This window comes from Heterodontus francisci, chromosome 8, assembly GCF_036365525.1.
Source record: "Heterodontus francisci isolate sHetFra1 chromosome 8, sHetFra1.hap1, whole genome shotgun sequence".
NCBI lineage: Eukaryota > Metazoa > Chordata > Chondrichthyes > Heterodontiformes > Heterodontidae > Heterodontus > Heterodontus francisci.
The window spans coordinates 130,858,893-130,876,871 of NC_090378.1; the positions used below are offsets into that span (position 1 = coordinate 130,858,893).

The 17,979-nt window shown below is 46.3% G+C and overlaps 1 protein-coding gene across 4 annotated transcripts in view; it reads right to left on the minus strand.

The window, feature by feature from the left end:
* cop1 (COP1 E3 ubiquitin ligase) overlaps positions 1-17,979 on the minus strand; it is a 173,041-nt gene that overhangs the window by 11,102 nt on the left and 143,960 nt on the right. For all 4 annotated transcript variants that reach the window (XM_068038008.1, XM_068038007.1, XM_068038006.1 and 1 more), the window contains 3 exons: positions 16,395-16,512; positions 11,651-11,775; positions 6,422-6,582 (listed from right to left, as the gene is read on the minus strand). In XM_068038008.1, the coding sequence (XP_067894109.1) occupies positions 6,422-6,582; positions 11,651-11,775; positions 16,395-16,512 (404 nt within the window). The remainder of the gene's footprint in view (positions 1-6,421; positions 6,583-11,650; positions 11,776-16,394; positions 16,513-17,979) is intronic.

The window sequence follows — 17,979 nt, forward strand, 5'->3', positions numbered from 1 at the left end:
AGCAAGAAGCTTTTTCCCCCAGAGTGGGGGATTCAATTACTAGGGGACACGAGTTCAAAGTGAAAGGGGAAAGGTTTAGGGGGGATATGCGTGGAAAATTCTTTACGCACAGCGTTGTGGGTGCCTGGAACGCGTTTCCAGCGGAGGTGGTAGACGCGGACGCAATAGTGTCTTTTAAGATGTATCTAGACAGATACATGAATGGGCAGGAAGTAAAGAGATACAGACCCTTAGAAAATAGGCGACAGGTTTAGATAGAGGATCTGGATCGGCGTAGGCTTGGAGGGCCGAAGGGCCTGTTCCTGTGCTGTAATTTTCTTTGTTCTTTGTCTTTGTAAACATCGAACACACTGACTATATCACTACTTCCCCATTCTTGTAAACATCTAACACTGACTATATCACCACTTCCCCCATCTTGTGAACATCTAACACTGACTAGATCACCACTTCCTCCATCTTGTAAACATCTAACACACTGACTATATCACCACTTCCCCCATCTTCTAAGTATCTAACACACTTGACTATATCACCACTTCCCCCATCTTGTGAACATCTAACACTGACTAGATCACCACTTCCTCCATCTTGTAAACATCTAACACACTGACTATATCACCACTTCCCCCATCTTCTAAGTATCTAACACACTGACTATATCACCACTTCCCCCATCTTGTAAACATCTAACACAATGACTATATCACCACTTCCCCCATCTGGTAAACATCTAACACACTTGACTATATCACCACTTCCCCCATCTTGTAAACATCTAACACACTGAATATATCACCACTTCCCCCATCTTGTAAACATCTAACACACTGAATATATCACCACTTCCCCCATCTTGTAAACATCTAACACACTGACTATATCACCACTTCCCCCATCTTGTAAACATCTAACACACTGACTATATCACCACTTCCCCCATCTTGTAAACATCGAACACACTTGACTATATCACCACTTCCCCCATCTTCTAAGTATCTAACACACTGACTATATCACCACTTCCCCCATCTTCTAAGTATCTAACACACTGACTATATCACCACTTCCCCCATCTTCTAAGTATCTAACACACTGACTATATCACCACTTCCCCCATCTTGTAAACATCTAACACACTGAATATATCACCACTTCCTCCATCTTGTAAACATCTAACACACTGACTATATCACCACTTCCCCCATCTTGTAAACATCTAACACACTGACTATATCACCACTTCCCCATCTTGTAAACATCTAACACACTGAATATATCACCACTTCCCCCATATTGTAAACATCTAACACACTTGACTATATCACCACTTCCTCCATCTTGTAAACATCTAACACACTGAATATATCACCACTTCCTCCATCTTGTAAACATCTAACACACTGACAATATCACCACTTCCCCCATCTTGTAAACATCTAACACACTGACTATATCACCACTTCCCCCATCTTGTAAACATCTAACACACTTGACTATATCACCACTTCCTCCATCTTGTAAACATCTAACACACTGACTATATCACCACTTCCCCCATCTTGTAAACATCTAACACACTGACTATATCACCATTTGCCACATCTTGTAAACATCTAACACACTGACTATATCACCATTTGCCACATCTTGTAAACATCTAACACACTGACTATATCACCACTTCCCCCATCTTGTAAACATCTAACACACTGACTATATCACCACTTCCCCCATCTTGTAAACATCTAACACACTGACTATATCACCACTTCCCCCATCTTGTAAACATCTAACACACTTGACTATATCACCACTTCCCCCATCTTGTAAACATCTAACACACTGACTATATCACCATTTGCCACATCTGGTAAACATCTAACACACTTGACTATATCACCACTTCCTCCATCTTGTAAACATCTAACACACTTGACTATATCACCACTTCCCCCATCTTGTAAACATCTAACACACTGACTATATCACCACTTCCCCCATCTTGTAAACATCTAACACACTGACTATATCACCATTTGCCACATCTGGTAAACATCTAACACACTGACTATATCACCACTTCCCCCATCTTGTAAACATCTAACACACTGACTATATCACCACTTCCCCCATCTTGTAAACATCTAACACACTGACTATATCACCATTTGCCACATCTTGTAAACATCTAACACACTGACTATATCACCACTTCCCCCATCTTGTAAACATCTAACACACTTGACTATATCACCACTTCCCCCATCTTGTAAACATCTAACACACTGACTATATCACCATTTGCCACATCTTGTAAACATCTAACACACTGACTATATCACCACTTCCCCCATCTTGTAAACATCTAACACACTGACTATATCACCACTTCCCCCATCTTGTAAACATCTAACACACTGACTATATCACCACTTCCCCCATCTTGTAAACATCTAACACACTGACTATATCACCACTTCCCCCATCTTGTAAACATCTAACACACTGACTATATCACCACTTCCCCCATCTTGTAAACATCGAACACACTTGACTATATCACCACTTCCCCCATCTTGTAAACATCTAACACACTTGACTATATCACCACTTCCCCCATCTTGTAAACATCGAACACACTTGACTATATCACCACTTCCCCCATCTTGTAAACATCTAACACACTGACTATATCACCACTTCCCCCATCTGGTAAACATCGAACACACTTGACTATATCACCACTTCCCCCATCTGGTAAACATCTAACACACTGAATATATCACCACTTCCCCCATCTGGTAAACATCTAACACACTTGACTATATCACCACTTCCTCCATCTTGTAAACATCTAACACACTGAATATATCACCACTTCCTCCATCTGGTAAACATCTAACACACTGAATATATCACCACTTCCTCCATCTTGTAAACATGTAACACACTGAATATATCACCACTTCCCCCATCTGGTAAACATCGAACACACTTGACTATATCACCACTTCCCCCATCTTGTAAACATCTAACACACTGAATATATCACCACTTCCCCCATCTTGTAAACATCTAACACACTGAATATATCACCACTTCCCCCATCTGGTAAACATCTAACACACTGAATATATCACCACTTCCCCCATCTGGTAAACATCTAACACACTTGACTATATCACCACTTCCCCCATCTTGTAAACATCTAACACACTGAATATATCACCACTTCCCCCATCTGGTAAACATCTAACACACTGAATATATCACCACTTCCCCCATCTGGTAAACATCTAACACACTTGACTATATCACCACTTCCTCCATCTTGTAAACATCTAACACACTGAATATATCACCACTTCCTCCATCTGGTAAACATCTAACACACTGAATATATCACCACTTCCTCCATCTTGTAAACATCTAACACACTGAATATATCACCACTTCCCCCATCTGGTAAACATCTAACACACTGAATATATCACCACTTCCTCCATCTGGTAAACATCTAACACACTGAATATATCACCACTTCCTCCATCTTGTAAACATCTAACACACTGAATATATCACCACTTCCCCCATCTTGTAAACATCTAACACACTGACTATATCACCACTTCCCCCATCTTGTAAACATCTAACACACTGAATATATCACCACTTCCCCCATCTGGTAAACATCTAACACACTGAATATATCACCACTTCCCCCATCTTGTAAACATCTAACACACTGACTATATCACCACTTCCCCCATCTGGTAAACATCTAACACACTGACTATATCACCACTTCCCCCATCTTGTAAACATCTAACACACTGAATATATCACCACTTCCCCCATCTGGTAAACATCTAACACACTGAATATATCACCACTTCCTCCATCTTGTAAACATCTAACACACTGAATATATCACCACTTCCCCCATCTGGTAAACATCTAACACACTGAATATATCACCACTTCCTCCATCTTGTAAACATCTAACACACTGAATATATCACCACTTCCCCCATCTTGTAAACATCTAACACACTGACTATATCACCACTTCCCCCATCTTGTAAACATCTAACACACTGAATATATCACCACTTCCCCCATCTTGTAAACATCTAACACACTTGACTATATCACCACTTCCCCCATCTTGTAAACATCTAACACATTGAATATATCACCACTTCCTCCATCTTGTAAACATCTAACACACTGAATATATCACCACTTCCCCCATCTGGTAAACATCTAACACACTGAATATATCACCACTTCCCCCATCTGGTAAACATCTAACACACTGAATATATCACCACTTCCTCCATCTTGTAAACATCTAACACACTGAATATATCACCACTTCCCCCATCTTGTAAACATCTAACACACTGAATATATCACCACTTCCCCCATCTTGTAAACATCTAACACACTTGACTATATCACCACTTCCCCCATCTTGTAAACATCTAACACACTGAATATATCACCACTTCCCCCATCTTGTAAACATCTAACACACTGACTATATCACCACTTCCTCCATCTTGTAAACATCTAACACACTGAATATATCACCACTTCCCCCATCTTGTAAACATCTAACACACTGAATATATCACCACTTCCTCCATCTTGTAAACATCTAACACACTGAATATATCACCACTTCCTCCATCTTGTAAACATCTAACACACTGAATATATCACCACTTCCCCCATCTGGTAAACATCTAACACACTGAATATATCACCACTTCCCCCATCTGGTAAACATCTAACACACTGAATATATCACCACTTCCCCCATCTTGTAAACATCTAACACACTGAATATATCACCACTTCCCCCATCTGGTAAACATCTAACACACTTGACTATATCACCACTTCCCCCATCTTGTAAACATCTAACACACTGAATATATCACCACTTCCCCCATCTGGTAAACATCTAACACACTTGACTATATCACCACTTCCCCCATCTTGTAAACATCTAACACACTGAATATATCACCACTTCCCCCATCTGGTAAACATCTAACACACTGAATATATCACCACTTCCCCCATCTTGTAAACATCTAACACACTGAATATATCACCACTTCCCCCATCTGGTAAACATCTAACACACTGAATATATCACCACTTCCCCCATCTTGTAAACATCTAACACACTGAATATATCACCACTTCCCCCATCTGGTAAACATCTAACACACTGACTATATCACCACTTCCCCCATCTTGTAAACATCTAACACACTTGACTATATCACCACTTCCCCCATCTTGTAAACATCTAACACACTGACTATATCACCACTTCCCCCATCTGGTAAACATCTAACACACTTGACTATATCACCACTTCCCCCATCTTGTAAACATCTAACACACTGAATATATCACCACTTCCCCCATCTTGTAAACATCTAACACACTTGACTATATCACCACTTCCCCCATCTTGTATACATCTAACACACTGAATATATCACCACTTCCCCCATCTTGTAAACATCTAACACACTGAATATATCACCACTTCCCCCATCTTGTAAACATCTAACACACTGAATATATCACCACTTCCCCCATCTTGTAAACATCTAACACACTGAATATATCACCACTTCCCCCATCTTGTAAACATCTAACACACTGAATATATCACCACTTCCCCCATCTTGTAAACATCTAACACACTGACTATATCACCACTTCCCCCATCTTGTAAACATCTAACACACTTGACTATATCACCACTTCCCCCATCTTGTAAACATCTAACACTGATTATATCACCACTTCCCCCATCTTGTAAACATCTAACACACTGACTATATCACCACTTCCCCCATCTTGTAAACATCTAACACACTTGACTATATCACCACTTCCCCCATCTTGTAAACATCTAACACACTTGACTATATCACCACTTCCCCCATCTTGTAAACATCTAACACACTTGACTATATCACCACTTCCCCCATCTTGTAAACATCTAACACACTTGACTATATCACCACTTCCCCCATCTTGTAAACATCTAACACACTTGACTATATCACCACTTCCCCCATCTTGTAAACATCTAACACACTGACTATATCACCACTTCCCCCATCTTGTAAACATCTAACACACTTGACTATATCACCACTTCCCCCATCTTGTAAACATCTAACACACTGACTATATCACCACTTCCCCCATCTTGTAAACATCGAACACACTGAATATATCACCACTTCCCCCATCTTGTAAACATCTAACACACTTGACTATATCACCACTTCCTCCATCTTGTAAACATCTAACACACTGACTATATCACCATTTACCACATCTGGTAAACATCTAACACACTGAACATATCACCACTTACCCCATCTGGTAATGCTCTCCAACACACAGCACTGACAAATTCATTGGTGTCATCCTCCTTTTTGTCCTTGTCCAAAACACTTTTAACTGTGTCAAACTTGAAGGTGAGCAGTGTTTTTGACAGCCCCTTATAGTAGAGGTAGAGAGAATTGTTCTCACTTCCTAGAACAAATGAAGCATCTAACATTAATATCCACATGTGCACAATTCAACATTATATAACGAAATATCCAATATTGTAAAGACGTCCCAGAGTACAGAAAGGGAGCACGACAAATTCAGGACTCGGGGTCTTTCTCTATACTAAATGCTAGTTGTTTATTGAATTATTGAATCTTACCAAACAGAATTAGGCCATTAAGCCCATCATGTCAGAGCTGTCATTGCAGGTAGAGCTTTCCAATTAGTCCCACTTCCCTGCTGTTTCCCCCAAGAGTCTTCAAACTTGGCCCCTTCAAGTTTTTAGCCAAATCCCTTCTTAGGCAGTGCATCCCATATCATAACTCGATTGAATTTGCCTATTGTATTATTAGAGACTTTTAAAAAATACATTTCTGGGTTTTTTTCCGTGTCGAAGGTTATAGGAACATAGGAACACAGGAAGATAGGAACAGGAGTAGGCCATTCAGCCCCTCGAGCCTGTCCCGCCATTCAATGAGATCATGGCTGATCCACGGCCTAACTCCATATACCTGCCTTTGGCCCATATCCCTTAATATCTTTGCTTAACAAAAATCTATCTGTCTCAGATTTAAAATTAACTGTTCTAGCTTCAACTGCTGTTTGTGGGAGCGAATTCCAAACCTCTACCACCCTTTGCGTGCAGAAGTGCTTCCTAACATCTCTCCTGAACAGTCTGGTCCTAGTTTTTAGACTATGCCCCCTAGTTTGAGAATCTCCAACCAGTGAAAATAGTTTATCTTTATCGAGCCTGTCTTTTCCTGTTAACATCTTGAAGAATTCGATCAGATCACCCCTTAACCTTCTAAATTCTAATGAAAACAGGCCTAATTTGTGTAATCTCTCCTCGTAACTTAACCCCTGTAATCCAGGTATCATTCTTGTAAACCTACGTTGCACTCCCTCTAAGGCCAATATATCCTTCCTACGGTGCCCAGAACTGCTCACAGTACTCCAAGTGGGGTCTAACCAGGGTTTTGTACAGCTGCAGCATAACCTCTGTGTCTTTATACTCCAATCCTCGGAATATAAAGGCTAGCATTCCATTAGCCTTTTTGATTATTTTCTGCACTTACTCGTGGCATTTTGAAAATCTATGCACCTGAACCCCCCCAGTCACTTTGGACATCCACTGTACTTAACCTCTTCCCATTTAGAAAGTACCCTGCTCCATCCTTTTTTGGTCCAAAATGGATAACCTCACACTTACCACATTGAAATCCATCTGACACAGTTTTGCCCACTCACCTAATCTGTCAATATCTCTTTGCAATTTTATGCTATCATCTAGACTGTTTACAATGCTGCCTAACTTTGTATCAGCAAATTTGGATATATGATTTACTATGCCATCATCCAAGTCGCTAATGAATAATGTGAATAATTGAGGGGACAAGAGGGGGGGGGGGGGGGGGAGAACGCGTGCGGGAGGGGGGGGGAGAGCGTGCGCGGGAGGGGGGGGGGGAGAGCGCGCGCGGGAGGGGGGGGGGGGGGAGAGCGCGCGCGGGAGGGGGGGGGGGAGAGCGCGCGCGGGGGGGGGGGGGGGAGAGCGCGCGCGGGAGGGGGGGTGGGAGAGCGCGCGCGGGAGGGGGGGTGGGAGAGCGCGCGCGGGAGGGGGGGTGGGAGAGCGCGCGCGGGAGGGGGGGTGGGAGAGCGCGCGCGGGAGGGGGGGTGGGAGAGCGCGCGCGGGAGGGGGGGGGGAGAGCGCGCGCGGGAGGGGGGGGGGGAGAGCGCGCGCGGGAGGGGGGGGGAGAGAGAGGGAGGGGGGAGAGAGAGAGAGGGAGGGGGGAGAGAGAGAGGGGGAGGGGGGAGAGAGAGAGGGGGAGGGGGGAGAGAGAGAGGGGGAGGGGGGAGAGAGAGAGGGGGAGGGGGGAGAGAGAGAGGGGGAGGGGGGAGAGAGAGAGGGGGAGGGGGGAGAGAGAGAGGGGGAGGGGGGAGAGAGAGAGGGGGAGGGGGGAGAGAGAGAGGGGGAGGGGGGAGAGAGAGAGGGGGAGGGGGGAGAGAGAGAGGGGGAGGGGGGAGAGAGAGAGGGGGAGGGGGGGAGAGAGAGAGGGGGGGAAACAGAGAGCGGAGGGACCCCACTTGGGCCTGTCACATGACCATCACCCAAAGATTCATGCATAATGGTATTCTTCTGGTTTTTAGAGATGCAGCACTGAAACAGGCCCTTCGGCCCACCGAGTCTGTGCTGACCATCAACCACCCATTCATACTAATCCTACACTAATTCCATATTCCTATCACATCCCCACCTGTCCCTATATTCCCCTACCACCTACCTATACTCGGTGCAATTTATAATGGCCAATTTACCTATCAACCTGTAAGTCTTTTGGCTTGTGGGAGGAAACCGGAGCACCCGGAGGAAACCCACACAGACACAGGGAGAACTTGCAAACTCCACACAGGCAGTATCCAGAATTGAACCTGGGTCGCTGGAGCTGTGAGGCTGCGGTGCTAACCACTGCGCCGCCCTGTTGCAAATTCATCAGTCCGTGTCTAGGAATTACCTTCTCATAACCTGGGTCCCAATGTTCAAGTGATCAGGTTTGAGTGGTTTGTCACCACCAGTTTATTGTTCAGGTGATGGCCTTAATGTCTTGCTAATTGGAACAGGATAGGAAAGGAAGATGGTTGTAGTTGTTGGAGGTCAATCATCACAGCTCCAAGACATCACTGCAGGAGTTCCTCAGGGTAGTGTCCTCAGCCCAACCATCTTCAGTCACTTCATCAATGACCTTCCTTCAATCATAAGGTCAGAAGTGGGGATGTTCGCTGATGATTGCACAATGTTCAGCACCATTCGTGACTCCTCAAATACTAAAGCAGTCCATGTCCAAATACAGCAAGACCTGGATAATATCCAGGCTTGGGATAATAAGTGGCAAGTTACATTCACGCCTCACGTGCTGGGCAATGACCATCTCAAACAAGAGAGAATTTAACCATTTCTCCTTGACATTCAATGGTATTACTATCAGCATCCTGGGGGTTACCATTGACCAGAAACTGAACAGGAGTAGCCATATAAATACTGTTGCTACAAGAGCAGGTCAGAGTCTAGGAATCCTGAGGCGAGTAACTCACCTCCTGACTTCCCAAAGCCTGTCCACCATCTACAAGGCACAAGTCAGGAGTGTGATGGAATACTCTCCACTTGCCTGGATGGGTGCAACTCCAACAACACTCAAGAAGCTCGACACCATTCAGGACAAAGCAGCCCGCTTGATTGGCACCCCATCCACAAACAGTCACTCCCTCCACCACCAACGCACAGTGACAGCAGTGTGTACCATCTACAAGACGCACTGCAGCAAGTCACCAAGGCTCTTAGACAGCACCTTTCAAATCCACGACCTCTGCCACCGAGAAGGACAAGGGCAGCAGATACATGGGAACACCACCACCAGCAAGTTCCCCTCCAAGTCACACACCATCCTGACTTGGGACTATATCACCGTTTCGTCACTGTTGCTGGGTGAAAATCCTGGAACTCCCTTTCAACAGCACTGTGGCTGTACCTACCTCAAATGGACTGCAGCGGTTCAAGAAGGCAGCTCACCACCACCTTCTCAAGGGCAATTAGGGATGGGCAATAAATGCTGGCCTGGCCAGTGATGCCCACATCCCACGAATTAACTTTTTTTTTATTCACTCAGATTCCCCAGGTGATTGTTCTTGCTGGGACTGGGCAGACAATTCGTCTCCACCTCAATGCAGTGGAATATGGAGTATAGTGATGCAAATTGGGGTGACCATCTTAGCTGCTAGTTGACCGTTTATCTATTTCATTTAAAAAAATAATTTAATTCAGGTTTCCAACCGGTGGATTAAAAAAAAAAATCATTCGACACAGCACGACAATTTTATGACAATTATATATATTACGAATATATTAATGCAAGTCTCACTGAAACAAGCAACCCTTCAAATGGCTGCTGTCACAGTGTTGCTGTATCGATTTAAGCATGGTTACCTGACCTGAACCTGACTAGACCAGATGACATGCGTCTGGTCGGATCTCTCTTCCGAGTCCAGCACTCGGGCTCTGGTCGGGTTGGGCTGGACGTAGACAGTGCTGCCTTGCTCCGGGAAGTAATCTTTAATTGAACATTCAAGCCAAGGCAGGAAATGTGCAGTCTGCAGTGAGCGTTTCTGTGACATCATCGCGCTCATGCTGTCGCTTCCATGCATCCAAAAGTGATTCTACACTAGAGTGCACTATGGACGCTCGTGTGGTGATTCTCCACTACAGTGCACTATGGACGCTCGCGTGGTGATTCTGCACTACAGTGCACTATGGACGCTCGTGTGGTGATTCTGCACTACAGTGCACTATGGACGCTCGTGTGGTGATTCTGCACTACAGTGCACTATGGACGCTCGTGTGGTGATTCTCCACTACAGTGCACGATGGACGCTCGTGTGGTGATTCTCCACTACAGTGCACTATGGACGCTCGTGTGGTGATTCTGCACTACAGTGCACTATGGACGCTCGCGTGGTGATTCTGCACTACAGTGCACTATGGACGCTCGTGTGGTGATTCTGCACTACAGTGCACTATGGACGCTCGTGTGGTGATTCTACACTACAGTGCACTATGGACGCTCGTGTGGTGATTCTACACTACAGTGCACTATGGATGCTTGTGTGTGAAAGCTGGGGGGCGGGGAAGGCGTGCCATTGGTTCTTGGTGACTAGTTCAAGCTCAGATTCCCATCTCCAAATACAGGGATAACCTGCTGCCGGTACGTTTGAACAGGATCACAACATTTGGACAAGGTAATGCACAATAACCTGTTTGATATCATGAACTTTATTAGTCAGGTCAGGTCAGGTGTGGAAAAAAATTAAAAGACTTGGGCCTGGGTTGGATATGGTCGGGTTGGGTTTCAATTTTATAGCTGAGCAAGCCTTTCGTACTGACCTTGGTTGTCAGGGAGTATTGCTGAACTGCTGCTGAGGGCTGGCTGAGTCAAAACATACTCCCCTCACCATCTGTAAATCACACCACTCTGCAACCAGGAACAGAATCACAGCTACTCACCACAGGCGATATAATCCCCGTTAGATGCCAAACCCACAAAGTTCTTTTCATTGATGTGACCCTTAAACGACCGTAAGCAGTGTGGCCTGTTCACACTCCATAGCTTCAACTGGCTGTCTGTAGACCTGCAAACAACTCCATGTCAATCAAAGCAGTGTAAAGAGGATAGCCATCATTTTCCAAGGCCAAGAACTGCCTCTCCTACTCTGTGTAAACCACCCTAATCACTGGAGGATGAGGAGGAGGGGTAACCATCCTGATCACTGGAGAGTGAGGGGGGAGGGGTAACCATCCTGATCACTGGAGAGTGAGGGGGGAGGGGTAACCATCCTGATCACTGGAGAGTGAGGGGGGAGGGGTAACCATCCTGATCACTGGAGAGTGAGGGGGGAGGGGTAACCATCCTGATCACTGGAGAGTGAGGGGTAACCATCCTGATCACTGGAGAGTGAGGGGTAACCATCCTGATCACTGGAGAGTGAGGGGTAACCATCCTGATCACTGGAGAGTGAGGGGGGAGGGGTAACCATCCTGATCACTGGAGAGTGAGGGGGGAGGGGTAACCATCCTGATCACTGGAGAGTGAGGGGGGAGGGGTAACCATCCTGATCACTGGAGAGTGAGGGGGGAGGGGTAACCATCCTGATCACTGGAGAGTGAGGGGGGAGGGGTAACCATCCTGATCACTGGAGAGTGAGGGGGGAGGGGTAACCATCCTGATCACTGGAGAGTGAGGGGGGAGGGGTAACCATCCTGATCACTGGAGAGTGAGGGGGGAGGGGTAACCATCCTGATCACTGGAGAGTGAGGGGGGAGGGGTAACCATCCTGATCACTGGAGAGTGAGGGGGGAGGGGTAACCATCCTGATCATTGGAGAGTGAGGGGGGAGGAGGGGTAACCATCCTGATCATTGGAGAGTGAGGGGGGAGGAGGGGTAACCACCCTAATCATTGGAGAGTGAGGGGGGAGGAGGGGTAACCACCCTAATCATTGGAGAGTGAGAGGGGTGGGGGGGGGCGTAAATATCCTGATCACTGGAGGATGAGGAGGAGGGGTAACCACCCTAATCATTGGAGAGTGAGAGGGGTGGGGGGGGGCGTAAATATCCTGATCACTGGAGGATGAGGAGGAGGGGTAACCATCCTGATCATTGGAGAGTGATGGGGGAGGGGTAACCATCCTGATCATTGGATTGAGGGGGGGGAGGGGTAACCATCCTGATCATTGGAGAGTGACGGAGAGGGGTAACCATCCTGATCATTGGAGAGTGACGGAGAGGGGTAACCATCCTGATCATTGGAGAGTGACGGAGAGGGGTAACCATCCTGATCATTGGATTGAGGGGGGGGAGGGGTAACCATCCTGATCATTGGAGAGTGATGGGGGAGGGGTAACCATCCTGATCATTGGAGAGTGAGGGGGGAGGGGTAACCATCCTGATCATTGGATTGAGGGGGGGGAGGGGTAACCATCCTGATCATTGGAGAGTGACGGAGAGGGGTAACCATCCTGATCATTGGAGAGTGACGGAGAGGGGTAACCATCCTGATCATTGGAGAGTGACGGAGAGGGGTAACCATCCTGATCATTGGAGAGTGACGGAGAGGGGTAACCATCCTGATCATTGGATTGAGGGGGGGGAGGGGTAACCATCCTGATCATTGGAGAGTGATGGGGGAGGGGTAACCATCCTGATCATTGGAGAGTGAGGGGGGAGGGGTAACCATCCTGATCATTGGAGAGTGACGGAGAGGGGTAACCATCCTGATCATTGGAGAGTGACGGAGAGGGGTAACCATCCTGATCATTGGAGAGTGACGGAGAGGGGTAACCATCCTGATCATTGGAGAGTGACGGAGAGGGGTAACCATCCTGATCACTGGAGAGTGATGGGGGAGGGGTAACCATCCTGATCATTGGATTGAGGGGGGGGAGGGGTAACCATCCTGATCATTGGAGAGTGATGGGGGAGGGGTAACCATCCTGATCATTGGATTGAGGGGGGGGAGGGGTAACCATCCTGATCATTGGAGAGTGATGGGGGAGGGGTAACCATCCTGATCATTGGAGAGTGACGGAGAGGGGTAACCATCCTGATCATTGGAGAGTGACGGAGAGGGGTAACCATCCTGATCATTGGAGAGTGACGGAGAGGGGTAACCATCCTGATCATTGGAGAGTGACGGAGAGGGGTAACCATCCTGATCATTGGAGAGTGACGGAGAGGGGTAACCATCCTGATCATTGGAGAGTGACGGAGAGGGGTAACCATCCTGATCATTGGAGAGTGATGGGGGAGGGGTAACCATCCTGATCATTGGAGAGTGATGGGGGAGGGGTAACCATCCTGATCACTGGAGAGTGACGGGGAGGGGTAACCATCCTGATCACTGGAGAGTGACGTGGAGGGGTAACCATCGTGATCACTGGAGAGTGAGGGGGGAGGGGTAACCATCCTGATCACTGGAGAGTGAGGGGGGAGGGGTAACCATCCTGATCACTGGAGAGTGAGGGGGGAGGGGTAACCATCCTGATCACTGGAGAGTGAGGGGGGAGGGGTAACCATCCTGATCACTGGAGAGTGAGGGGGGAGGGGTAACCATCCTGATCACTGGAGAGTGAGGAGGGGAGGGGTAACCATCCTGATCATTGGAGAGTGAGGAGGGGAGGGGTAACCATCCTGATCATTGGAGAGTGAGGGGGTAGGGGTAACCATCCTGATCATTGGAGAGTGAGGAGGGGAGGGGTAACCATCCTGATCATTGGAGAGTGAGGGGGGGAGGGATAACCATCCTGATCATTGGAGAGTGACAGGGGGCGGGGTTACCATCCTGATCACTGGAGTGACGGGAGCCCGAGGCAACAGGGGAAGCGGCTGGAGTGAGACCAAGCTGGGTTGAGGGTGTGGCTGGGGGTGGTGCAGGGCTGTGTTGAGGAGATTGTGGTGGGGAGCAGAGGTGAGAGCTGGTCGGTACATCAGCCTGCTTGAACCCAGTGACACTGAGCTGAATCCTATAATGAGTAATAATCGAGCATGGTCAAAGGGAATACGTTTCTGTGATCTTTGATCCATAGTGAAGTTTACCATTCTGGCACCAACTGATGAGGAAGTCTTGTGATGGCCCATGATACTGTCCAGTCAATTAGAGAAGGGCCCTCAATTCAAATCCTGGTCTCATTCCACTTCCTACCTGCTAAGGTGAAGGCCCACATTGGCTCTTTGCAGACGAGATGTGCTGAACACCTAAGACCCACATGAATCATTAACCACCACACCACCACCGACACCCCCAACACCAAACATGTCCCCTCAATGGTTGGAGAAGTGAGGTGCAATGGGAGCCACTGGTGCATCACAACCAGGTCAATGAGATATTCTTCAATCCATTGGAACAACATCGGAACTAGGAGCAGGAGTAGGAGTAGGCCATTCAGCCCCTCAGGCCTTCTCTGCCATTCGACTAGATCATGGCTGATCTTCTACCTCAACACCATTTTCCCACACTATCCCCAGATCCCTTGATATCTTTAATATCTAGAAACCTGTCAATCTCGGTCTTAAACATACTCAATAACTGAGCCTCCACCGCCCTCTGAGGTAGAGAATTCCAAAGATTCATCACCCTCTGAGTGAAGAAATTCCTCCTCATCTCAGTCTTAAATGGCCTGGCCCTTATTCTGGGACTGTGTCCCCTGGTTCTAGAACCGCCAAGCCTAGGGAAACATCCTTCCTGCATCTACCCTGTTGAGCCCTGTAAGAATTTTGTAAGCTTCAATAAAATCACTTCTCATTCTTCTACACTCTGGAGAATACAGGCCAGTTTCCTCAATGTCTCCTCATAGGACAATCCCACCATCCCAGGGATTAGTCTGGTGAACCTTTGTTGCAATGGCAAGTATATCTTTCCTTAGGATAAGGAAACCAAAACTGTACACAACCCTTCAGGTGCAGTCTCAACAAGTCTCTATACAATTGCAGCAAGACTCCTGTAGTCAAAACCTCTAGCAATAAAGGACAACATACCATTTGCCTTCCTAATTGCCTGCCGCACCTGCATGCTAGCTGTCAGATCCCTTTGGACATCAACACTTGCCAAGCCCTCACCATTTAAAGAAATACTCTGCATTTCCGTTTTTCCTACCAAAGTGGATTACTTCACATTTGTCCACATTATATCCCATCTGCCATATTCTTGCCCATTCACTTCACCTGTCGAAATCCCATTGAGTCCTCTTTGCATCTTCCTCACAACTCACATTCCCACCTAGTTTTGTGTCATCAGCAAACTTGGAATTATTACATTTGGTCCCCACATCCATATACAGATTGTGATTAGCTGGAGCCCAAGCACTGAACCTCGCAGTACTCCACTAGTCACAGCCTGCCAGCCTGAAAACGACCCATTCCCAGTCTTTTCCGTCCGTTAACCAATTCTCAATCCATTCCAGTAAATTACCCCCAATCCCATGGCTTGAATTTTGCTTACTAAACACCTGTGTGGAATCTTATCAAAAGCCTTCTGAAAATCCAAATACACCACATCCACTGGTTCCTTCTAGTCTGCGAGCTAGATCCTCAAAAATCTAACAGGTTTGTCAAACATGATTTCCCTTTCATAAATCCATGTTGACTCTGCCCAATCCTACCATTATTTTCTATGTCTCCAGTTATCACATCCTTTATAGTCATCACAACAAAGTATCAGACACAGTTGATCAGTATCAAAGCAAAGTGGAACTCACGCTGAAACGATTTCTTCTCCACTTACAAACTTGGCATAGGACACTGCCTTACGATGTCCCTTAAACACCATGATAGGCTGTTTAGTGTTCCGCAGATCATAGTAGTGAACACAGTGATCTGTGAAAAGAACAAACATTTCTCAGCTTGAAATATAAAATACATTCTGCAAGGTCCAGTCAAAAGTGGCACTGTAGTATCGACAGTCAGCATGCAAAGTTACAAGGAATTGCCTACAGTAAACTGCAGAGAACCATCTATACTGCTTAAAGTAACAGCGAACCATTTGGTATGTAAAGTTAAATTTAACAGTAGAGGTTGAGAGTTTGGACGGCACTGTCGCAGGAGCCTTGGCGAGATGTTGCAGTGCAGCTTGTAGATGGTACACACTGCAGCCACTGTGTGCCAGTGTGGAGGGAGTGAATGTTTACGGTGGTGGATGGGATGCCAATCAAACATTGGAGCTGCGCTCATCCAGGCAAGCGGAGAGTATTCCAACATACTCCTGACTTGTGCCTTGTAGATGGAGGACAGGCTTTGAGGAATCAGGAGATGAGTTACTCGCTGCAGAATTCCTGGCCTTTGACCTGCTCTTGTAAACACAGTATTGATATGGCTGGTCTAGTTAAATTTCTGGCCAATGGTAACCCCCACCCCCCCCCCGCCCCAGGATGTTGATAATGGGGGATTCAGTGATAGTAATGCCGTTGAATATCAAGGGGAGATGATTAGATTCTCTCGAAGATTGTTATTGCCTGGCACTTGTATGGTGCAAATGTCACTTGCCATTTATCATCCCAAATCTGAATGTTGCATACAGGCAAGGGTTGCAAGGATAATACCCTGCAGCAATGCCGAGGCTTCGCTGAATGGCCTCCAACAACCACAACCATATTCCTTTGTAATAGTATTGTTACGGACAGGTGCTAAGTGGCATGGGTGGCTTCCACTTTTCACCTCCCAATTCACTGCAATCGCATTTTGTTAAAAATGATGCGTCAGTCCCGGAGTGTTTTTTAGGCTCAAATAAACAGACAAATGACAAGTTTTATCATGGTTAAAAAAGGTAGATAACTATTTATTTTTAAACAATTCCCAAAATGGTCGCAACCTTCACCCACTCTCGCATTCGCATACACAATAGATAGAGAGAAAAGGGTTGGTTGCAATTAAAGTCCAACATGATGTAAGAGTTTGTGGTTTACAGAAAACAGCTGAATCTTCCAGGAAGAAATGTTTGCAGGCTTGAACTTGCAGAGGTGTTGTAGAGTTCTAGTTGTTAAAACTCAGCCCAAAGTTGGGAGTGTAAATTTGGTTTACCTTCTCATATGGAGAGTCTCAGTCACTGTAATTCCTCTGCTGTAGTGATTGTTCAGTTCCAGTTCCAGTTCAGCGGAGTTCTTCAGTTTAGCAGAATTTCTCAGCCTCTGGCTGGAAATTGGCTTACTGTGGTCTTGGCTTGATTGATCTCTTTCTCCAGAGGGTTAAATTTTAAGGTAACATTTGAGTTTGTTAGGTAACACATGGTCCTCTCCCCTGGTGTGACCAGACAACAGACCAGGATAATGGAAACCAAGGCTATCTATT